This window comes from Notechis scutatus, chromosome 2 (genome assembly GCF_049901735.1).
Source record: "Notechis scutatus isolate UNSWTSFEM ecotype Mainland chromosome 2, rNotScu1.2, whole genome shotgun sequence".
NCBI classification, from domain to species: Eukaryota; Metazoa; Chordata; class Lepidosauria; order Squamata; family Elapidae; genus Notechis; species Notechis scutatus.
In genome coordinates, this window is record NC_142010.1 from 164,029,188 (window position 1) to 164,054,271 (window position 25,084).

Consider the following 25,084-nt stretch of genomic DNA (forward strand, 5'->3'; position numbering starts at 1 on the left):
ATTGTGTTTTCCTGAAAATAAGACCTGGTCTTATTTTTTTTTTTCCTCTAAAAGAGGCATTAAGTCTTATTTTTGAGGATGCCTTTTTGACTGTCTCACCTTGCGGTGGCAGTACCAATAGCCCCATCCAGAGGAACCCATGTGGCCACGGCCAGCCCACTTCTGCAGCCACCTACCACTCCTCACGCACAGCACCCCCCCAGCCTCCATTTTGGAAAGCCGAGAAACAAGCGTTGCACCCGTTTCACTACCAGAGGCCTTTCGCTGTCAATCCAGAGCTTGTTTCTTGGCTGCAGAAGCCTTTCCGAAGGCCTCTGACAGCAAAATAGAGGCCAGGTGTGTGTGTGTGGGGGGGCATACATGTCAATCTGGAGCAATAAGCAGCATGCGCTCCTGATTCTTGAACTTCACACTTCATTTTATAAACATTTATACACACCACCCGAGTTTGTACATGTGCTCACTCAGAAAAATAAATTTGTTCTCAACAGACATGCAACGTATTTATTATTGAAGATGCTGTCTTAGTTGTTTATATTTTTGTTGATAATGCTCTCAAAATGTTACACAAGGGCTTTGAATAAGGGACACTCCAAGGTCTTTTAGGGCTTCTCTGCAGCCCTAACATGGTGACTGACTCAGTCATGCAATACTGACAATGGGGTTGACTTAAAAAAGAGGACATGTATAGATTAACTCAGAAAAAGAAATCAAGGGATAGCTTATCAGACCCTCAGATAAGAAGAAAAAAGAAATCACCAATAACCAGCAAGTAGGCCAACTCATTAAAGGATAAGGAAACATACCGTAGAATGACCAGAAGAGCAAAATCCTACATTCTTTAAGGAAACATTGAAAGAGACAGATTAACATGCTTGTTTTAGAGAAGAATTTATGTCTGAAAGATACAAAATGTAATAGGGCAACAAATGTTATGAGAGAGATGGTATTTTGAGTAAATGCTGCAAGAAACTTCCTACTAGCAAGTTGCTAGCAGAATATACAACTTTGTTAAATCAGATAAACCTAACTCAGAATCTGAGGAATTTCCTACAAATGTAATCAATAGAAGTATGTAGGCAACCTTTATTTAATTATCCATGGAGGCATTCAGTCCCGATAATTCTTTTCACCTCTTATCAGTGGCTTTGTTTGAAACGTCTCCAAACTTGGTAGCCTGAGCTTCCCTTAATACTGAAATAATTTTCTTCATTCATATCTTGTGATCTTTGGATATTCATATATTGCACCATTCTAATAAAAGGTTAAAATCTCTTTATTGCTGAGCAAAATTCGCATTGACATTATTGACACCACCATGTGGTTTTATAGACAACAGCATGGAGATTGTTTGCCAGTCTTTGCTCAGGAGGTTTTTCAGTTTCCCAGTTTGGCCCCTAGCCCCAGTAGTCTCCATCAACATACTAATGAGGCCCCACCAACCCTGCTTAAGGGCAGCAATTTCTATCACCAGCTGAGGGGCAATAAATACTGTACAAATGTTTTGAAACTTAATAATGTAGAAAGAGCTCCATCAAGACATCTATGTTATTAAAGTTTGGTCAATGTTGAAACTCTAAATATGCCTATCAAAATAGTGTTTCCGTGCAAAAACACTAGAAGCAATTTTCACTTTTATGTAAAATCTTCAACGTTTCTCAAGTCATACATATTCATTCCTCTGGCTATTTATTTTCAGGATAAATGTTATGTAGAGCTCAGGAAAAAGGTATAAAAAACTAAATACATGATATGGGAAAAAGAGAAGGAAGTTTAACTGAAACGAACATATACCAACACCATTCACTATTTCTCCATACTTTTTGATCTTTGTAAATCATCCTAGCTCCCACCGTATTAATTTATCATTTGATACTTTTGTTTTTGCAATTCATCAACTCTTTCAGTTGTAATTTTTTTCAGTCTTCCTCTTGATCCCTATAATCTTCCTTCATAATTTGTTTTACAATTGATTCTGTTTATACAATCAATTCCCCGTAAAATACTAAAATACTTATAATCTTGCTTTAGAGTACTAATGGTGTAATACTAATAGTGCAATGTACTAATAGCATAATCCTAGATTCCTGAAGGAGTTGGCCGATGTGATCTCAGAAACCCAAATATATCTTTCAAAAACTCTGGAGCATTGAGGAAATACTAGAAGACTCGAAAAGAGCTGATGTGGTTCCCATCTTCAAAAAGGGGGGAAAAGTGGATCCAGGAAACTACAGATCAATCAGCCTGACATTAATATCTGGAAAGACTCTGGAAAAGATAATCAAACAGTCCATTTGTGAGCACCTAGAAATGAACAAGGCAATTATTAGAAGCCAGCAGAGGTTGTCAAAAACAGATCATGCCAGACAAACTTTATTGGCTTCTTTGACAAAGTGACTAAATTAGAGAAGTGCTGTGGACATAGTTTACTTAGATTTCAGTAAGGCATTTGACAAAGTAGATGACAGCCTACTTCTTAGTAAGATAGAAAAGTGTGGCATAGACAGCATCACTAGATGGATTCACAACTGGTTGACCAACTGCACCCAGCAGGTAATCCTCAATATATCTACAACTACATGGAGGGAAACATGCAGTGGAGTGGCTCCAAGTTCTGTCTTAAGCTATTTAACATCTTCATAAATGATTTTCTTAAGGGGACAGAAGGGGAACTCATCATATTTGGAAACACCAGGGTGGGGGAAATAATGAACACTTTAGAAAACAGTCTCAATGTACAGAAGAATCTTGACAGACTTCAACAAAGACTATCCAACAAAATGCAATTTAAGTGCTGAAAAAAATTAAGATCATACATTTAGGCAAGAAAACCCAAATGTACAGGTATAAAATAGGTGGTACATGACTCAATAATCAGTGACTGTGAGAGAGATCTGTGTCCTAATAGACAACCCCTTAAGCAGTATTCTGCACCTGCTAAAAAGCCATTCAACCAAGATGTGGAAACATGAAAGATGAAAAATAGCTGGTTTAGAAAACCAAAATGAAGCAGATTAGTCTATCTATTTCTGTAACCAACAGCAATAGCATTGAGATTAATATTCCACATCACAGCGCTTTATAGCATTCTCTGGGCTATTTACAATGTAGAAGCATTATTGCATATTGCCCCCAATATTCTGGGTCCTCAATTTATCAACCTCGAAAGGATGAAAAGTTGAATGAACTCCTGACTGTAGGTAGAGTTTTCCTGCAATACTGCACTTTTAACGACTGCACCACTAGGGCTCCAATCATTTCTTCATAGCTAACATGGTCTTCAAACAACCAAAAGGATGCTTTTATACATGGGCATAACCAGGGGTGGGATTCTACCAGTTCGCACCTATTCGCTAGAACCAGTTGTTAACATTCTAAGCAGTTCGGAGAACCAGTTGTTAGAAGAAATTACTGGCCTAATCCTGTAAGGGAGGCAGGAAGGAAACATTCTGGTGTTGCTTACAGAAAATGCCTCTCCGTTAACCCTTATTACGTTCTTGGCAGGACTAGACTTCCTGTCTCAGGAACTTCTCTGGAGTTTTTTTCCCTTCCTTTGCTGGTTCTATACTTGTGTGGAGTGACCATTCAAAGTTACAATGGCACTGAAAAAAGTGACTTATGACCATTTTTCACACTTACGACTGTTACAGCATCCCCACAGTCATGAGAGGTCAGGCAAGGAGATGCATGCCTCGATGTGAGTGATATTGAGTTGGCCACGCCCAGCCAATAACATGACCACCAAGCCATGGCCACCAACTAAGCCACGGCCACAGAACTGGTTGTTAAAAAATTTGAATCCCACCCCTGGTCATAACCAGATGGAGACACAAAATTAAATATAAAAAATACCAAACTAATATCAAACAGATAAAACAACTGTCCTTGGAACTGGAAAGGATGACAAGCAGCCAGTTGGATGGACTCAGTTACAATGGTGATGGGTGCACCATTGGAAGTTCTGAAAGATTTCCATAATGATGAGAGTCATAGTCAATTTGATGGCACATAATCCAAAACCATACTGTCTCTACAAGCATCCCTTAAGTGTTATGCATAACTACATTAAACAACTAAGATGATATCGTATCATATATATCAATATGGAACTCTTTACTAAGTATTGTATTTATTCTCACAGTACTTTACTTCGATCATACAGTACTATTATCACATTCAGAAACCAAACCTGAAATCCATATTCATACAAAATATTCCAAAATTCAACCTTACTAATTCTTTGTGTATGCTTTACTTAAATCAACAAAAATTTCTAAGGGCGCTAGGGATTGGTTCCGTGGAGGGCAGTTTTTCTGAGGACTGGGGAGGCGTGGTTTTGCATGCTGCCTGGATCCCGCACATGTGCAGATGGGGCTTTGCTCAATGCGGCCCAGAGGTTGGGGACCTCCGCGGTATAAGTCTTTCTCATCTCTGAAACACGCCATCACAATGTGATGTGATTACATTAGGATTATACAATGTTGGTAATTAGAATAAAGTTTTGTTTACCATCAATATTTCTCACAGTCTGAAAAGAACCTACATAATTAGCAGAGTACAACATTGTTTTATATGTAAAAATCTTCAGATATATGAGAGTAGATAAAAGTAAAGTATATTTGCTGCTGTATCAAAAGAGGCCAAGTATGTGACATCACATTCCATCTGAATATTTTTAATGTTTTTTCTTCTAATATCTTGTACAAATTAACAGTTGGTTGATCTTTATTAGCATAGATCCCGTGGGTATCATTTTTCAAGAGGTCCCATGCATTTTGTTCCATGTTTCTTTTCCAGTTTATTTGCATGACTGAAGACCACTTTCAGGGGAATCTCCCCCCGCATTTGCATTATTGGGTCTTTGGGGGCTTATAATGAGTTCTGCAGCGTTCATTAAATATCTAAAACAGCAAAACAGAAAATTGATTGATACAAATGTGAATGGATCCAAATATCTAAAAACTTAATTAGCTTCTGTGCTTCAAAGCAGTAATCAGAGCCAAATGTATGTGCTCAGAAAAACAAAACTAGTGATATCTAGTTGTCCAGGTTTGTAAACTTTCAGAATAAAAGGGGTTAAATAACTGGTTGAAATATTTCCACACGTGGCGGGCAAAGGTTTTTATGACAGAACTGTTCCAAAGTTCTGATGGCAGCATCCTTGTAGTCACATGACAGGAATCACATGATCTTTATGGCCAGTTGCAGTTCTGTGCTCATGTGACAGGATTTGCAACACTATTTTTGTCAGAAATCAACCTTTTCAGCTGGTTCCTGGCAAGGAATGCCCATAGGAATGCATTGACTTGCTTAATGAATGTGGTGTTTGTTTAACAATTGCAGTGTTCACTTAGTGACTGCTGCAAAAAGGGTTATAAAATCAGACTGGTCACATGGATGTCTCGAGTTATGACTTATGATGGAAGTTCTGGGCTCCATTACAATTGAAGACTACTTGTATGCATTTTTTTTTTTGATGTAAGCTATTTCTACTTGATTTTCATATTTGGATTTAAGTTGAACTATAGTTCTTTTCCTAGCTTTCATCCCTCTTCAATCAGAGCCTTAATATGGTATGACAAAAATTCACAAATTAGGACTGTTCCTTACCTTCCAGCTTCTGTCATTTACCACTTCTTCAACATTTAACTCTGACTGCATTAATTTCAACTACAAGAGAAAGAAAAGAAGAAAGGCTTTAAAGACTTAGCATAACAGTTGGGATTGACCATAAGCAGACAAACTGTATAAAAATAGATTTGGATAAAAATATTAAAAATATACTTAAAACAGATTAAAATAAAACATTTAATCAAGTTTTCCCACCATTCAGTAAATAAGTCTTCCTATGAAAAACTGGAATTTCATTGTAAAATATTGAGGAATTAAATATTAGAAGTAGTAAGCATTTTATAGACATTTAGAAGAGAACAAAGCTAAAATTCATATTGGTGAGAAATTAGAAAATCTTTTTTCTTTTCAGCCCAGCTGAAAAATTGCAAATGGGCGTTGGTTCTTACCTGACACGCCATTTCTCTGGAGCCGTGAGGATCATCCAGAGAGTGGGGGAGGTGCTTCAGTCTGCGTCGTTGTAGGCTGAGCTTAATTACTGAGGATCGCTCCGCCCTTCATCACGTGGCTGCCTTGCGATCCCCAGTTTACGCGAAGTCGAGAGTGAAGAGAATACCTTGCTCTCATCTTACTAAGCTAAGGGATTCATTGGCCGAAACAAGACCCCACCAGACGGAGAAACTAATCAGGGTGGGGCTGGATGATCCTCACGGCTCCAGAGAAATGGCGTGTCAGGTAAGAACCAATGCCCATTCTCCTGAGAGCCGTTCGGATCATCCAGAGAGTGGGACATACCAAAGCTTGGCTGTCCTACGGGAGGGAGTCCGTCTGGTCCTGCAATCTCTGCGGCTCCTTGAGGACTCGCTGTAGAACCGGTCTACCAAACGAAGCCTCCGCCGAAGCAAATATGTCGATCTTATAATGTCTGACGAAGGGAGATGGGGAGGCCCAAGTGGCCGCCCGACAAATCTCAGCAATTGGAGCCTGGGAGGCCCAAGCTGCAGAGGTAGCAGCACTTCTAGTGGAGTGTGCCGTTATTCCGCTGGGAACCGGCAGGGCCTGGGACAAGTACGCTTTGGAAATAGTAGCTCTAATCCAGCGGCCGATGGTTGACGGGAACACTTTGTGGCCTAATGATTTGGGCTGAAAGGAGAGGAATAGGGATTCGGATCTCCTGAAGGGTTGGGTACATTAATGTAAATGCGAAGGGCCCGTCTTACGTCCAGGTTGTGCCAGAGCTTCTCCCTTTCCTGCGAGGGATTGGGGCAGAAGTTCGGAAGTGTGAGTTCCTGTGCCCTGTGGAAGGCTGAGTTGACCTTGGGCAAGAAGGTAGGATCCAGCCGGAGAACTACCCGGTCGGCATGGAAGATGCAAAGGTCCTTCCTCCCCGACAAGGCGCTATCACTGATTTTCGGCGAGCCGAGGTAATGGCCACCCGGAACACTACTTTGAATATTAGGAACTGGAGAGTGGATTCCCTGAGAGGCTCAAGGGGTGTTTAGTAAGGGCCACCAGGACCTTATTGAGGTCCCAGGTAGGGTATCTGTGAACCATTGGGGGACACGAGTTAGTGGCTCCCCTGAGGAATGCCCTAATGCGAGGGTGGAGGGAAAGGGACCCCAGATTGTCAAGACAATGACGGTTGAAAGGGCTGCGACCTGACGCCTCAGGGTGTTCGGAGAAGGACCTTTCCTCAGACCCTCTTGGAGGAATTCCAACATTTGAGTGATGGAGGGTGAAAGCGGTTTGACCTGGAAACTGAGCACCACTTGCAGAAACTATTCCAAGTGGCATTGTATATCCAGGTTGTGGAGGGCCGCCTGGCAGCTAGAATAGTATCGATAACCTGGTCAGAGAACTGCTCCTTTCTTAAGCGCTCCCGCTCAACCTCCAAACGGCTAACTGGAGCCACTGAGGATCCGGTGCTGGAAGAGACCCTGAGAAGGGATATCCTGATCGGAGGGATTTTCTAGGGAGGGGCCACCGATAGGTTGCGGAGGTCCGTGAACCATGGGCACCTGGGCCAGTAGGGTGCCACCAGAATCTGTTCTGCTATCTCGGAGATGAGCTTCTGGATAGCTCTGGGGACCAGGGCTAAGGGAGGGAATGCATATAGAAACCCTGAGGGCCAGGGGCAATGGAGGGCGTTGTAGTTCTCAGCCCCTGGGAGGGGTACCTCGAGAAAGAACCTGGGGAGTTGTGTGTTGAGGGGGGATGCGAAGAGGTCCACTGACGGGAGACCAAAAAGCTTGGTCGCTTCCCTGACCAGTGATGGGTGGAGGCGCCATTTGGCCTGGTCCACCATGGTCCTGCTCGACCAGTCAGCTAGGGTGTTTAAGACCCCTGAGATGTGCTCGACTTTGAGAGAGAGGAGATTGCGCTCCGCCCAACGGAAGAGGCGCTCGGCCTCTCTCATCAAACGGATGGACTGGGTGCCCCCTTGTCAGTTGACATGGGCCTTGGCGGTGATGATGGCCGTGAGTATGAGGACATGCCGCCCGCGTACCTGAGGGAGGAAGTTGCGCAGGGCCAGGTGGATGGCGTGGAGTTCCAACCAGTTTATACTGCATGCCCGTTCTACCTGAGACCATCTGCCCTGTTGCGAGAGTGAGTGGATGTGAGCGCCCCCTCCGGACAGGCTGGCGTCTGTGGTGAGGGTGAGGCGCTGGGGCTCCTTGAAGCCATGTCCCTTGTAGATGGCGGGACTGGTCCACCAGAGGAGAGACTTGAGGACCTTTGGAGGCACCTTGACCGTGGCCTTTGAATTGCTCTTGCCGGACCGTTGGAACGGGAGCAGGAACCACTGTAGGGACCTAGTGTGTAACCGGGCCCAGGGAACAAAGGAAATACATGAGACCATTTTACCTAGTAGCTTAGACAATTCCAAAAGTGTCACCCTCCTTGAACGTCTGATGTGTTTGTCAGTTTCCTGAATGTTAAGGAATGTTTCCGAGGAAGGGAAACCTTTCCTCGAACTGAGTCAATGACGGACCCCAAGTGGGTGATCCGTGTAGATGGTAACAGTCGGCTCTTTTGCCAGTTTACCAGGAACCCATGGTCTTGGAGGGCAGAGAGGGTAGCTCTGACATCCTTCTCTGCTTGGAGTCTGGAGTGGAACAGGATGAGAATGTCATCCAGGTAACAATGGAGACGAAACGGGAGGTTCCTGAGGTGGACCGCCAGAGCCGCGAGGACCCTAGTGAAGGTCCTCGGGGCAGAGGCCAACTCAAGGGGAGAGCCACATATTGTAAGTGGCGGTGGTTGTAGCAGAATCTGAGGAATTTGGAATGGGAGGGCCGGTTTGGGATGTGAAGATACGCCTCTGAAAGATCTATAGAGGCTAGCCGGTCCCCCTGCCTGATGCCCCGTAGAATGGACTGAAGGGTGCATCCTGAACCTGCGGTAGATCAGGTAACGGTTCAGGCGTTTCAGGTCTAGAATAGCCCTCCATCCCCCTGAGGATTTGGGGATCACGAAGAGGTGGGAGTAAAACCACTTCCCCCGCTGGGATGTTGGGACGGGTTGAATGGCCTGTACATTGAGGAGATGCTGAATGGCTGAATCCATTAAGTTGCGTTTGGTGGGATCCCTCGAAGGGGGGGATGCCATAAAGAAGTCAGGGGGGGCGCGCTGGAATTCAAGCGCGAGACCAAGTCTGATGGTGTCACGGACCCAGGTATCAGAAGTGGAGGGGTCCCATTGGTCAGCGAAATGCCTGAGGCGTCCGCCGATGGGAAGGGAGGAACAGGGTCTATCTGGTGCCCCGGAAGGCTTCCCTCCGGGACCCCTGAAGGGCCGTCTGTAGCTGCCGCCCCTCCTGTTCCTGTCATCTGGATCGGCTTGATCCTGGGGCTGGAGTGGCCGGAAGGAGGGGGGTCTCAGATACCTGGGCTGGAAAGGGGACTGGTAGGAGGGTCGGGAGGAACCTCTCCAAAAGGCTTGAGGGGTTCTTGACTCTGACCTCCGAAAAAAAAGGGGGGGAAGAATTTTTCTTGCTTCGGGTTTTGGATAGCAATGGCTCAAGGGCGGTGCCAAATAGTCTGTCCCCCTTAATTGGGGCAGTGGCCAGCTTAACCTTGTTTTTTATGTCCGCCTGCCCGTGCTTGAGCCAGAGCAGGCGGCGAGCTGTAACGTGAGAGGTTATTGCTCGGGCGGGGAACTTAACCGCATGGTAGGTGGCGTCGGCCGAGAATTCTGCTGCGGCCGTTAACTTTGCGATGTCCTGATGTGCCCTAGTGTTAGAGGGGGGAACATGCTGTTTCAGTTGGCAGAGCCACCGGATCGAGGGCCTGGTGAAAAAGGAAGCGGCCGTGGCCGATCTGATAGCCCAGGTGTCAGCCTGATGAGCCCTACTCAACGGCAGTTCGGACCTCTTGTCCTCGGGTTTTAGAGCCTCCAAGGGGTCACTGGGGGAGGACGAGGATACTAAGCCAACGATGGGTTCGTCTACCTCGGGGGTGTTAAGCAAGTTGCAGAAGCTCGAATCGAGGTTAAGAACCTCTTGTCCTGGCTGGATGGGGCAGGGGGAGCTCTTATAGAGTCCAACTGGTCTGAAACTAGGTCGTGAAATATGGGTGGGGCCGGAATAACTTCCGCCTCCACCACGGGTTGCCTAAAAACGGCGTCCTCTTGTCCCTCTGCCGGAGGGGGGAGAGCGAGGAGGACTGAACAGATAGGCCAGAAATGCTCTTGGCCTTAAATATCAGGGATTTAAACATGTGTGGCTTGAACAAACCCACAAAGTGGGTTGATCGGGAGTGAGGCTCTCGTCCTCGGACATGTCCCCTTCCATCGGGTCTATCTCCGATAGGGGTTCCCCTTGGTGTATGGACCCCCATTCAAGATCTTCCTCCTCCCCGAACCGATCCAGGTCCTCTATAGCCTTCTCCATTTCCCCTTCTGGGAGGGGGCTGTCCCCCTATAAAGGTACCTGACCATGAGTAGGGTCCAATCTAGGCAAGGACCTGACTGATGGCGAGTCGTGTTCGGGCGCCATCGAGGGGGGACCGGACCTGGACATCTGTTAAAGGCCCTCTGCTATCCCCTGGCGGGTAGCCTGTTCCATCCATGCCTGCATGTGCGCAGGAATCTCGACAGAGGCGGCCTCCTCCTGGCGCAGGCCAGCGGCCGTGGGCGTGAAAGTGGCTTCGAGCGTTCGTCTGGTCGTTGGTTCGGGCACCTGGTGTCCCTGTAAGCTGCGCCTGGAGAGGGAAGAGGAATCTGGAGGGGGGGGGTGTCTGGAGGTAGAAGGAAGGGAGGGTGGGAGGGCTGGGGGCACTGGTTGTGCCTCTCTAGATCACCTGTCAAATTCTTTCTCCAGTGCCCTATGGCGCCTTAGGGCGTCTCTCTGAGAAGCCTTGGAAGTTTCCTTAGAGGCTTCCTTAGCCTGTCTGCGCAGGTGGTAGGACTTAGATCTGGCCTTCAACGAAGGGCCTCTAGTGGAATTGTCATCTGCCATTATAGAAGAAAGGACTATAGCTCCAATTTAAGGCGGTTGGCTCGCCAAGGGTTCGGCCTACAACAAAGGCCGAGTGTCCTTTCAGCTGGCCCGCGCCCCCTTTTGGAATTTAGATATGTAAGTTCTACAATATTATTATTGTTATAATTATTAATATAAATATATATACATGCGTATAAGCACTGTATATGTAATCCAATCAGTGTTGGTAATGCGTTATTGCCATGTACCAATAGATATATATGTATATGTCTATATAATATTTTATTATTATTATTATTACTATTATTACTATTATTACTATTATTATTATTATTATTATTATTATTATTATTTATTATTATTATTATTATTATTATTATTATTATTATTATTATTATTTATTTTTCATATACAAGAAATGAACAGGGATCTGTTCAGTGCTCCCAGGAGCGAGTGACCTCAGATATAATGTTAAAAATCTCCAATTGGCCAAATAAACGCCTGAGGCTGGAGTGAGGCCTCTGGCAGCTGGAGCTCCCAGGCACAAACCGGGAGGGATAGGCTGCGATTTTCTGCCCTGAGCATGCTGCGGAAAGCCAACAAGATAGCCAATTATATTGAATCTGCAGTAGCTCTCATAGGCTGGCAGGCCTACAACAGGAGCTAGCCCCTTCGCAGCCCAGCGAGGCCTATTAGAATGATGCCCGACGCGCGGCGGCGCCCAAAATGGCAGCTGCCACCTAGTCTTTAATCCCAGGCCGCTCAGAGCACTACATAAGCCTCTCCGGCACACCTAGGAGCCGAGCGAGGCAGCCAAGTAATTTTCGCCCCTTGCTGGGGCGATCGGCGTTTTGGTGAGGGGGAACACCAGCTGCGCTTATCAGCGCGATCGAGTAGAGCCGCTATAAGAGCGGCGCGAAACAGGCGGCAGGCAAGGAGCCAAATTGAAAGGGGGGGGGGGAGGATTGGTGCCGGAGCGCGAAAGCCGCCCGCTCTCTATCCCCCCTGGGGGCGAAGAAACGCGCTCCCCTGTTACAGCCACCCCAATTGCGCAGAGGCTAAGGGAGAACCAGGAATAAAAGGCAAACCTGAAATAAAAAGGAGTATGCTTGAATCGGCCAAAGAGTGGGAGATACACAGCCTAATCTCACGAAGGCTGAGCGTAAACTGGGGATCGCAAGGCAGCCACGTGATGAAGGGCGGAGCAATCCTCAGTAATTAAGCTCAGCCTACAACGATGCAGACTGAAGCACCTCCCCCACTCTCTGGATGATCCGAACGGCTCTCAGGAGAAAGCAGAGAATATACTTTTGAATGGGTTATTTTAACTTTAATGCAACATTTTATGTGCAGCAGACTTAATTTTGCTGTGATTTGCAATATTTGCATAATGATGTCATCAAATGATGCAAATTATATCATTTTTTCAGTGGCATAATGATACAATAACACAAATAATTAGATCACCTGGTGATGATGTTGTCATATAGATGGTGTAAATCCCCACAATGACAAATTCTTTATTCAACATATGTGTCTTTATAATGACACATTATAAATGTGTCATCCTAATTAGCTGTTTAAAAAAAACAGGGTTTTTTTTGGTAATAATTGCAGTTAATTTTAATATGAGTGAGTCAAGACAAGAATGTCAGTCTTATTACATCAACAGAAATGTAGAAATGTATATTAAATCATTTCACATTTGCCTTATAAAAATTTTGCAGATTCTGATGCCTGAAATTACATTCATATGGAAAATAGTTAGTAGAGCCTTATTTTCTATCCAGTTGACCCCTTTGCAACCCTTTAGGAAGAAACTGAGGGCTCCAGCTCACTGTTGAAGTTGCAGTGCTCAAAGTATGTTAGTCGCCTTGCCCTGTACTGCTCTCTTCTGGACAAAAAATGATTTCACAATTTGTTCTGTTTCAGGAAACCTTTTTTCTTTTGTCAATACTCAGATTGTTTAACAATAGATAATATGCCAAATGTTTGGGAAGCCACTCGATAGCAGTTGAAATGGATACAGTACATTTTAAGATCACAAAAATGTAAAAAATTGATAGAGCATGGGATCTCCAAACTTTACTATTGTTACAGAAGAGTCTGCACCATTCACCTGTTTTTCTATATCTAAATAAGCGTCCCAAGGACTGCTTAGAAATTTAGATGTATAAAATGGTTTATAGATTAAATTTTCACGTTTGCTTTCCTTTCAAGTTGTTTGACTTCAGCTAGCAAACATTAATAATAATTTAATTATTAATTTATATTAATCAATAGAACATCTGTTTGTACAAGTTTCCATAAACAAGACTTAATTATGTGTGGTTAACAAGACATGAATACTTGTACATGTAATACAATATAAAACTGTGTGTATATGTGTGTGTGCATATATAAATTTTGTTTAGTATATGAGAAAATGATACTGATGGTAGATTCCTCATTTTTGTCTTTCTGTTTGTTTGTATTCCTTCAAGACAGTCGTGCAACTACTTGGACCAGACCCTGCAGTTTACCTAACATTTTTGGAAATAGTTTGCTATAGCTAGTTTCCTATGGTTGAGAGAGGGTGATTGGCTTTGTACCTAAGATAGGACTAGAACACAGGGTCAATTTTTTTCTCTGAGTAATCCTGTTGTATTACCAAGCTGATTTTGGCTGAGCAGGCTCGGGCTTGCTTAGAATGAACTCCCAGGGCTCAAGGTGAAACTGGGAAGTTGAACTAATATCCGGAAATATGACATGGCTGGTCCATACTGTGGCTGAGAAAATTGCAGATATGCCCACGAAGATGCCAGGTGTTGAGCTTCAACTGAAGAAGGCATTGCCTTATCTAATAATACAATCTGCAACAGCCAGTCTGTCAATTCATGATTTCTATTTCTATCTGTTTTCTCCAGTGAAACATGGGTATAGAAGAATATCTAATGACAGAAACATTTGTTAGAGAGAACTGGTCCTTTTTCAGCATTAGGATGATTATAATGTCAAACCACAGATAACTATTTTTGTAATTTTACATATTTTACTTTCCTGTGCCACTGGAACAGTCAATTTTCAATCATATTTTATATAATAGAACTTAAAGCAACCAAATTCTGCTACTTACTTTTGTCTGCTCTTTCCTGAGTTGCTTTAGTAATGTTATGTCATCTGGAGATTTCTTCCTCTCTTCTTGAAGAAGTTTTACTACATTAGAAGTTTGGGCAATACAGCTTTTGATTATTCTCTCCCTACTTTCATGAGCTTCTTTCAACTAAATAGACAGTAAATATAAACAAAGAAAACCAGATAAGAAAGCAGTTCAATAATGAGTTAAATGTTAAGTAAAATAAAAGCAGAACTTGAGGAGGCTTTCATAAAATTACCACTTTCCATGCACATGTAATGGACAAAGCAGAAGAGCTTCTTATTATTCTAAGCACTTTTTGTTCATAGATACCCAGATACTGTAGCTATTAAATAAGTGGTTAGCGGAAAAACCCTTGTCCTCTAAAAATACCACTTACATTCACTTTCTTTGAAAAGGGGGTGTGGCAAGGGTCCTAAAGGAGCTTCATTTAACCTTTCCTTGATTTGTATGCACACTCAATTGCAATGCTCTCTGTTCAAACTTTTGCCTATTTCAAGGCCTGTGAAATAGATGACTATTTGTATTTATGTAGATCTACTTGACAATAACTAATGCTGTGTTTAGCTACCTTAAATAGGCAGGCAATCTGAAATCAAGAGAAAACCTCCATTCTCTTGGTCATCATTTTCCCTCCTTTTATCTACCAATGGAGATGATGAAAGTGTCACCTTCTTATACAAGTAAATAAAATACAACTCGTGAATTTAAAGGAATTGAAGATTTGATGGTTATCTTGTCAATATAATGACAACAAAATGTCTTCCATTTAGATTCCAGATGAAAAGCTTCTGAATACTGCTATATAACAACTTAATAGCAAGCTTATCAAATCTCACAAATCGATTTTGGAAGGACAATTATGCAGGACAAAACAAAAATATTTTCCATGGAATGTAACATACAATTGCAATATTTTGAGTACATCTCAGTAGGGCTTTCTTAGTAACCGGAGAATTCCTCTGTAAGTGAAAATATTGACATTTTGCTGGCTAAATTACAATAATTTCAAAGAGGAAACAGCTATTTTGCTTCAAAAATATATTGAGATAAAAATGGTTTAGCACTGTCAAATTACTGAACAAAATATGTGCAAACTAATTTATTTCTTATGCTGCTGGAAAATGAAAGGGCATTTTGAGGAAAGCAAACACAAAATATAAAGTTCTCATTGTCCCAATAGGCTATGGATCCTTTTCCAGAACCAAGAGTTGCAAAGTGGCATGTATAAGCAGCATGTATTGCATTCCACTAAAGTAAACTTCATCAACATGTTTATGGCAAAGCTTTAGTAAGCTGGATAGAACAGTGGTCACTGATTATTAAAGCAACATGGTTGGTTTACAATAAAGCATATAAAATACCTAAGATATAAATGTACAAAATTCAAGAACTTCAGCTCCATCTTAACAAAATAAAATTAGGTTGAAAACTTAAACATATACTTTAGTGGTTCCCAAAGTGGGTGGTACCACCCCCTCGGGGGCGGTGGGATGCCTTAGGGGGGTGCTAAAAGGCAAGGGAGCCAGCAGGGGAGCGCTAAGAGGTGGCAGGGGGGCATTCGAGGCGCCGGCCCTGCAGGTTCACTCATTGACTGTTGCACCACTCCGGAGCCGGTGCCTCCAATGCGGAAGCGGTGGCACATTATGTGCTGCCGCGGCTGCGTTCGATACACCACCCCCGCCACCTCTTAGCGCCCCTCTGCTGGCCCCCTTGGGGACTCTAAGAGATGGCAGGGGGGCGTTCGAGGTGCTGGCTGGCCCTGCAGGTTCACCCATTGATTAGTAATGCTCCGCAGCTGGCGCCTCCAATGTGGAAGTGGTGACCGTTATGTGCCGCCATGGCCGCGTTCGACAGGCCCCCCTGCCACCTCTTAGCTCGATCTCCAGGGGGTAAAAGCCCGTGGTGGTGCAGAGGAGGATGGTGTTGGGGGAAGGGGGCCGGCAGAGGGGCGCTAAGAGGCAGCAAGTTGACATTCAAGGCGCCAGCCAGCCCTGCAGGTTCACCCATGGAGACGCCATCTCCGGAGCGGTGCTACAGTCTCGAAGGCCCCCCTGCAGCCTCTTAGCATCCCCAAGGGGGCCAGCAGAAGGGCACTAAGAGGCGGCAGGGTGGTGGTGCATTGAACGTGGCTGCGGGGCACTTAATGTGCCACCGCTTACGCATTGGAGGAGTCGGCTTCAGAGCAGTGCTAGTCAATGGGTGAACCTGCAGGGCCAGCCGGCACCTCGAACGCCCTCTGCCGCCTCTTAGCGCCCCTCTGCCGGCCCCCTTGGGGACGCTAAGAGGTGGCAGGGGGGCGTTCAAGGAGCCGGCCGGTCCTGCAGGTTCACCCATTGATTAGCACCGCTCCAGAGCCGGCGCCTCCAATGTGGCAGCACATTGGGAAAAGCCGCCACCACCGCTTTCCCAAAGTGCCGCTGCTGTTGCATTCTGTCTGTCTGTCTGTCTGTCCATCCAAAAGTTCTGTCTGCTTGCCTGCCTTCCTGCCTGCCTCTCTCTCTCTCCATCCATCCATCCATCCGTGTTCAAAGCCCCACAGGCACATCGGGAAAGTAGAGCAAAGCCAGTCTGGGAGGGAGGGAGAGAAGGAGGGAGAGAGAGGGAGAGAGAGAGAGAGAAAGAAAGAGAGCGAGACCTAATGCATCAGATTGAATGAGGCCTAGTTTAGACTGAGGCCCTTTTCCACATTGAAACATCTTTGGCTTCTATTAAAGGTTTTGTGGACGAAACATGGTCAAGACTATCAGGAAGCTCTCACATTTTGTTGAGGCTTTAAACAGGATCCATTGGACCAGATCTCCACCCTAAAAATTACTTTTCCCCAATGTACAGTATTATAGTGCCAATTCTGAAGAAGGCAAAACCAAAATGTACTGGTAAATTACAAGGAGAACACACACACACACACACACACTCCCTTCTTACCCTGCTGGAGCAGGTGATTGGACTAGAATAGATATCTCATTATCTTCCTCCTCCCTCCCTCATTTCTTTTTCTTTCTGTCCCTTCCTTCCATCCCCCTTCTTTGTCTATCCCTTTTTCTTTCTTTCTTTCCCTTTTCTCTCTTTCTTTTCTTCCTCTCTTTCTCTCTCTTTTTCTTTTCTCTCTCTCTTTCCCTCTCTCAGGCTCACCCCTTTAGATCAGGGGTCGCCAAACTTTTGGACTTCAGGAACCACCAAATTCATAATTTTAAATCCCGCAGATCGCTAATATGAATTTTGACTGACGGTGGCTTTCTGGCATTGGTGGGAGAGAGAGAGAGAGAGAGAAAGATCTGATCCAACCTCTCTCTCTCCCTCTCTCTCTCACACACAGGCAGGGGGTGGGATTTAGACCCCTGATCTAAAGCTGTCAAAACTCTAAAAACAGGTCAAGTAGCTCTGGGGAGGCCACTCATAAATTAGAACACTTGCTAAACAACTGGCCATTAAGTGGGGACCACTTGTATTTGGTTTGCCAGTCACCTGGCCACGCCCATGCCCCCTCCAGTCACATGACCAGCAAGCCACACCCACCTAGTCATGTGACCAGCAAGCCACACCCCCAAATTAGGCCACACCCACAGAAATTTGAGTCCCACCCCTGGATGGGGGGCACTGAGGATGAGTTTGTAGCACCAAGGGGGCGGTGGACCGAAAAAGTTTGGGAACCACTGATATTACTTGATCATATTTGGAGACATATCAAGACTCAATAATATGAAGAAAAAGGATATAATAGAAATATGGATATTTTGTTTAAATTTATATTAGAATGTAATTGACTCTGGTACTGTGCCGGTATCTCTTAATGAAGCTTATATCAACATACTGTTCTTAAAAGAAAGTCAACATGATGCCCATTGTCCTGATTAGCAGGATGGTGTCACCTTCTTGGCTGTTGCCCAATCCAGGGAAAAGAAAGGCAGTTTTAAAGGGTTGCAGAAAGTTGGTAGGTTTGTACCCCCATAACTTTCAAAGCACTTTTGTAACTAAATCAGAATCTTGTATCTGTATTACATGTTAAAATATATTGTTTTCAATGTTTATAATATTCAGCTGTAATCTGTATTGGCTACGGACAGTCTACAACAATAAAACAATACAATATAACAAGAAAACAATACATTAACTTCCTCATCTCCTCAAATATTCGCTGGAAAAGCTACTTTTCCTGCTTATGGAGGGCAATTAAGATATGTGCTGATTTGATCTCAGGAGCTATTCCGTAATATTGGGTTTGCAACAAAAAAAAAATGTTTGTGAGTCTGTGCCATCTTAGTAATGGAGTAATGTCTTAGTAATGGAGAACTGTTAATGGATTTTGTTGGGGAACATGTACCACAATGCAGATTCCACTTGGAGGAGGAGGAAGCCCCAAAGATACTTAGGAGCCAAGCCATCTAGGATGTTAGATGTCACTTTGAATTGCATTCAGAACCAAATGCAGGACTTACAGCACTGACATTATGTGGATGTGATGACTGTGAGCTCCACATTTTGCACAAACTTCAGCTTCCAGTATTCTTCAAAGCAGCCTTTTATATGACATTGTGAGGCAATATGTGCATGAATGGGCCTCTCTGGTCACCACCTCTACCTGCCTAATCTAGTTATAGCGAGAAACCCGATTGCATAATTGCTCCTTCAAGAAGTGGAACACCCCATCCAGAGTTATAAATGGAGCTGGCAAAGAATCTCCCAAACAAACATCAACTCCATTTTGTTTGAGTTCAGTTTCAGTCCATTTTGTCCCAACCAAACTCTAACAGCTTCAGGTACCAGATGAGTATTTCCTTTGGCCTGACCCGAGTAGTGATGTAAAAGGAATAGCATGTTGGGGCAACTCTAATTATCTGAGATTGTTGCAAATTGACGTGCAAAGATATTAGAAAGCTTGTCATATCCATACTAATTTTTCACAGATAAGGAGTTGACAGTCTCTTTGGCTAACTTACTACAGTAGGATTGCTACTTTTGTAAAGTAGCATATTTCTCTGAGGGCAGGACATTAACAAATAACAGCAGGTTGGTGGATAAACTCGCAATGCCTATTTGCTTATTTCTTTTATGTCATGAATATTTTATTTATTATTAGATTTATACCTTGACTTCTACTCAGGAGTATAAGTAGCATGCATAGCACTGTTGTTGGTTTTACTTGTTACTTTTTATTGTGGTTGGACTATTCCCTGGTGCCAAGTCCACTATAAATATTTGTTTTGTTTGCTTTGTGTATTCTTACAATGAAATAATCGTCCCAGGAATTTTTAAAATGAATCACAAGTCCTTTTGCTCCTCATACGTCCAAGTAGACGTATGAGGAGCAAAAGGATTTTGGTTAAGTCTTTTCTGTTGGAAAACACAACAACCTGTTTTATTTTATGGTTTAATTTGGGGCACAAACCCTCTTGGCCTGTGCAATAAGGAAAACTAATATAGATTAGGTCTACTGCATGTACAGATAAACCTGAGGCTCATGCACCAAAATCAATATAATTAATTGGTGGTTTTTAAAACCCTTTCTGGCTATAATATTAATTGATCTAAAAATCTGAGCTGAGACCTGTGGGAGCTACAAAATTGCCAAAGCCATTTTTCTTGAGACACATTCCATATCTATACAAAAGTAATAATTTACTTGAGGCTGGAAAAAAACACCCCAATAATTGCTATCTGCCAATAGTGCATGTGCCAATTTATATAAAAACTAGTATGGGGAAGTTAAAATGCAAAATTATGATTGGGGAGACTCAGGTTTTAGATCTCCCCTAGGGATGAGAGCCACTGAGTGACTTTGAACCAGTCACTCTCTCTTGTCCTAGCCTGGAAATAAAAAATATCAAGCCACACTGGATCAATGTGTGTGTGTGTGTGTGTGTGTGTGTGTATTCTCATAGTGTTAAATACCCTTAACATTAGCAACAACTATACAACACAATATGACTAACTTTATAAGATCTGTTTTGATTAAAATAAGACAGAACAGAAGTATAGTTATCTTTATATATTTTTGTATATAAATGTACTTAAATAATTAAAAGCAGGATACAAATTAAATTGGCAGAGTTAAAAAAGATACACAAACAAGAGGGAGTTTGGAAGGAACAGCATTGCCACAGATTCTATGTTATATGGTACTATGGAGGAGAAAGAAGTACAATAATCTCTGTCTCCCATTTGAGATAAGTATCTTTTATTGTATATGACACAAGCAGGAAAATTGGTGACAAGAACAATGAAGAAACAATACTGGTATATGCTTATGATTAAAAAGGCCAGCAGATATGAACTGCAAGAAACAGCTAGATGGCAGCAAAGAACTACAGAAAATTCTCAACCTTTGCTGTCATCTAGTGGTCACCTAAATGTTGGCACTCCCAGATCTATAGCACTATAAATTGCCAATAATCACAACATCTGGTGAAAACAAAATCAGATTTTAAATGAAAAAAGCTAAATGAAGAGGAAGGACAAATATATTTACCGAATGATGAAGTTCTTCACAAGTTTGCCTAGCATCAACTTTTCCTGCGAAAGAAGCTGTTGGAACTGTAGTATTTAATTCATGGACTATTCTGTCATCAATTTGTCTTGTTACCCTGAGCAATTCCTGGGTGGGAGGGGGCAGGGGAGGAAAAACTTAGACTTAATGTTGCAAATTTTAAATTAAAAGAAATAAACAGTATGTTAGTAACCAGATCAGGTAATATATTTTTGAATCACATATTTAAAATTCCTAGAAACTTGCAGAGTATTTTTCATGTTGGTTGTGCCAGATTACTATAATAGATCATAAGATTGAAAGGAAGTCTAGAAGTCTTCTAGTCTAAACCTTGCTCAGGGCAGGAATCTCCAGATCAAAAGCCATAGTCAACAAAAATGACTGTCTACATTTGAAAATTTTGTGATGCCTTTTACTGGACAGGTCATTTGATTCCTTCTATGAAAAGAATAGCACAATAACTTCATTATCTTAAATGTATATCTGACCTGGAATTCAACAAACTGGAATACATCTTGTTCCACCCCTTTTCCGTAATACAAGAAAGATGCTGAGGAATTGGAAAAAAAACACAGAGGAGTGACAAAGATGGTGAGGGGCTTGTGGCTAAATCTGTGAAGAATGGTTAAAGAAATAGAGTATATTTCTCTTAAAGAGAAGTGGAAACACAATAGCAGTCTTCCAACTAAAGGACTGCCTCCTGGAGTAATGGGTGCTCCATCACCAGAGATTTTCAAACAAGACAGCCATTTTTCCGGGATGGTCTGAGGATTCTTCCACTGAGTTGGGACTTGCAGTAGAAGACTTCCAAGATCCCTTCCAATCCTACAATTCTATTATTGTATTTACAAAGTACATTTCTCAGGGTTAAGCTAGCCATGATTTACTCATTCAGTTTTATAAGTTTGTATAATGCACTGAACAATAAATTATCTACATTGGCTATTTACTTAACACAATAGAGTACATTAATTGCCTGATTTGTGGTTTAGGATGTTGGGTGGACATGCTTTCTCAAAAATAAATCTGATTGAACATGGATATATTATGGAGAAACAGAGGTGCATGTCATCAGAGTATACATGATGCCCAATCCAGTTACATCCTCTGCTTGTTGATGCCCTTTTCTTCTCTTATTCTATTTACGATGCCTCCTCCCCCTACCTCTCCATTTCAGGACATCTCATTTTCCATGTGTGCTCTAATATTCTCAGAAAGGGAGGGAAATAGTTAAAATCCATGAACAATCACTTATATTGTCCATCCAACCAAACCTGAGACAGACATTCAATGATAGTAACCTAGCTTCTGTTGAAGCTGCTGTCTTCCTAACTCAGTTCTCATCAAGCAGGAGTGAATTCCCCACCCTCATGTTACCTTAGCTGAATATGGACATATTCTCATACAACTCACTCTTTTACCCATTTATTGAATTTACAATAAATCATTGCCCTGATTTACAACAATTTCAAAACACAACAAAACATCCACAATAAACTAAACATAAAATTAAATTAAAATTGTAAACACGTCACAATTCACTTCAAAGCCCTCTGAAATAAATTGATTTTAATTAGCTTTTGGACGTCTACTATCAATGGGGATGGAGATGTAAACTGCCCAACCCTCAAAGTGATTCCAACTTCAATTGAGATACAGGATCAAGGAGTCTGGAGAAGGATCCCACTAAGCAGCAGGATCATCAGGATGACACACAGCTTATCTTTGTGAGACACTATAATGCCATGCTTCCCAAACTTTTTCCTTCATTACCAAAAGCACTTATCAGAAAGTCCTTTTTACCCAACTTAGATTAAACATTAAGTCAATCTAAATGTCCTTCTAGTGATTGTGCTTATATGTCATTATCCAAGAAAAACCACCTTTACCCAACCCAAGTTTGGGGTGCACTGGTATAATAGCTAGGCATTCACATTCACAGAGAAGTGAGTCTCTAGCTACAAATAAGATCATTGTCATCTCTTCTGGGTTCACGGAGGTTGCTTTTTTATGTGGCTGTGTCCATGGGTCTGTATTCATTTTTTTTTTTAAATATAGACTTTTAAAAATTGTGAGCTGACATTTTGAGTCAGGTGCCTTGAAATCCAAGAAACAAATAAAAATCTAGAAGGGAAATTCTCCAAAAAATAATACCGTATCCAGTCAATTTTGGTAATGCAAAACAGGAATAGGAAAAATAATTACCATGCACCTATACAAATAGTACTCCTGAAGGGATACATTCTTTGTTACTTCCAGTATAGCACTAAGGTGCTATTACTCTGATGGGCTGTTCAACTGGTGAAAACAACCAAATGCCAGAGCAGGGCTGTCAAACTCGCAGCCCGTGGGCCAGATGTATTACGCACTTGCCACGTCCATGCCCTGTTTAGCAAACAGGAAGTCACTTGATGTCGCCCTGATGACGCGAGTTTGACACTTCTGCGCTAGAGGGTCTCAAAGCAATTCACAACTGGTTCTGGGATCAATTCTGAATTTGTAATTAATGCAGTATTTTGCCATTACAGTAACTGTAAACCCAAATGTGGCTTAACTTTTATTGTTCTGCTACGCTTCACACAATTAACTTTTAGACCACAAAATAAAGTAACAGAACTGAGTTATTCTGGTTTCAACAGTCATAATTCCCATTTTTGTCCTGGCTAGCCCTTTTATCCCATTACACTCAACAAATAGACCATGTTTAGTGACTCTTCACAGTTACAACAGTGCTGAAAAAGTTTGCAATTGATCCTCATGTTTACTACCTGTAAAGCTGAAATAAGATTGTAAGTACATTCATAGTTTTACTTAGTGTTCACTTCCTTTAATAATGGAGTTGCTGGTTCCATTCATGGTAGCTAAAGAAGTATTACCCGTATTTACTTCTAAGGACAATGGTTGCAGTCCCATGCCTACTTTAATCTAAAGAGGCCAACATTCCAGGTCTTGTCCTAATATTCCTGGCTACTCTAGGTAACAGCAGCGACCAACAAAATGCAGTGGAACACCAGCAATGACATGTTTGTCTCCAGCACTGATGTCTGTGGTATTGTGTTGAAGCAGCATCGGAATGCTACAGAGACTTCTTTTCGTACTAAAAAAAAGGCTGTCTGCTCCCAGGATAGTTCACTTTCCTAATGTTGTTATTCTACCTCAAGAGACCACCATTCCTGCTCCAGCCCAACCTTTTCATTCAGGGGAAGCTATTCAAACCCTTTCTCCCTTTCAATATGGTTAAAATAACAGAATGAAAAGAGCAAGATTACATTCTCTATGCCTTTGCAATACTTTAAAATTATATTGAAGCTACCATAAGAATTATTACAGAAATATAACAAAAAGAAATGTGTAAATTAACTCTTCCCCTCTTTGGTCTATTCTATTTCGATTCAGAATTTTTCCATGCTTTATTCTGCCGCTCATTGTACCCGATAGTCTCTCAGCTCCCACCTCCTATTATCTGCCATTTGACCCTTTCCTTTTCGCGGGACAAAGGAAGGTTCTGATTGACATTCAACTTTCTAAAAGGGATCCCCAAGGTCCTCCGGAGAGGCAAAACATTCACCCTCTCACTCCTTCCTTCCGTCGTGCAATGCAGTAATGCCGATCTGTTTTAGAGAAAACTGCAAGGAAGAGCGTTTCTAAAACCTCGAACACACTACACCCAGGCAGGCATCCCTCCACGCACGTGCACGGCTGTCGGGTGTGCTGGGCAAAGGAAACCTTTTACAGCAACCAGGAACCCGGCTCTCCTTCAAGCCCCCCCACCCCCAAAACGAGCCTTCCATGCGTGGAGAATCTCTCGAAGTCTGCTCCACGTTGCTGTCCTCGCCCGCTCCGCTCCGCTCCCCCTCTACGGCGCGAGCAAAGGTACTCCGGAGAGCGAGGAGGCGCAGCAACTCCACATCGGGAGGCGAATCTGCGCGTGCCAGCCGACCGCGGGGAGGGAAACGTCCCGGGCGCCTCCACGCCGGGCTCCACCAGCCTCGCTTTCCTCCTCTCCGTACCTGAAACTCAGCGAAGTCCTCGCAATTTAGAGCGGAGCCGGGCGCTGCCATGTTGGAAGGTCTCAACGCAGCCAATTGGAAGGCGCGACGGGGGCAGGCCCGCCCCCTCCTGCTCCTTCGCCCCGCCAAGAGCCTGCTTCCGCGGGATCCCGAGCCGGGCCGGAAGTCGCCGGGCGTCTATTGTGCTGGCCGCCGGGCTTTCGGCTGCTCCCTGGCACTGATTTGGCCTAGACTAGAGCGCCTGGCTGCAGGTGGTTAGAGATCTTGAACTCGTCAAGTAGTGCTTCGAACCTATTTTAAAAAGCAACAGCAGCCGCGTTGGAGGTGAAAACCAAGACCTGCAGCCGGTCTTTTTCTCGGGGCAGCTTTCTTGGGATGTTTTGAAGCTCTTGTTTAGGCAAGCCGGTTAGGAAAAATAGCTCATTTAGCCCATGCAACCG

General features: G+C 43.2%; 1 protein-coding gene and 1 long non-coding RNA gene across 2 annotated transcripts in view; one reads left to right on the forward strand and one right to left on the reverse strand.

Moving 5' to 3' along the window:
* Positions 1-25,084, forward strand: part of LOC148132379 (uncharacterized) — a 531,004-nt gene that overhangs the window by 21,582 nt on the left and 484,338 nt on the right. The gene's annotated exons all lie outside the window — the stretch shown is intronic.
* Positions 876-24,799, reverse strand: MIX23 (mitochondrial matrix import factor 23). The gene is made up of 5 exons (XM_026675453.2): positions 24,645-24,799; positions 20,617-20,742; positions 14,127-14,273; positions 5,611-5,670; positions 876-4,901 (listed from the first exon to the last, which is right to left on the reverse strand). The coding sequence occupies exons 1-5, from the start codon at positions 24,693-24,695 to the stop codon at positions 4,851-4,853; spliced, it is 435 nt and encodes a 144-aa protein (XP_026531238.1). The 5' UTR covers positions 24,696-24,799; the 3' UTR covers positions 876-4,850.

Coding starts and splice junctions, on each gene's coding strand:
- MIX23 (XM_026675453.2), bottom strand. CDS start 24,695: ATGGCAGCGCCCGGCTCCGCTCTAAATTGCGAGGACTTCGCTGAGTTT. Junction 14,274..20,616: donor GTGAAGAACTTCATCATTCG/GTAAATATATTT, acceptor CTGTCTATTTAG/TTGAAAGAAGCTCATGAAAG. Junction 5,671..14,126: donor TCAGGAAAGAGCAGACAAAA/GTAAGTAGCAGA, acceptor TTTCTCTTGTAG/TTGAAATTAATGCAGTCAGA.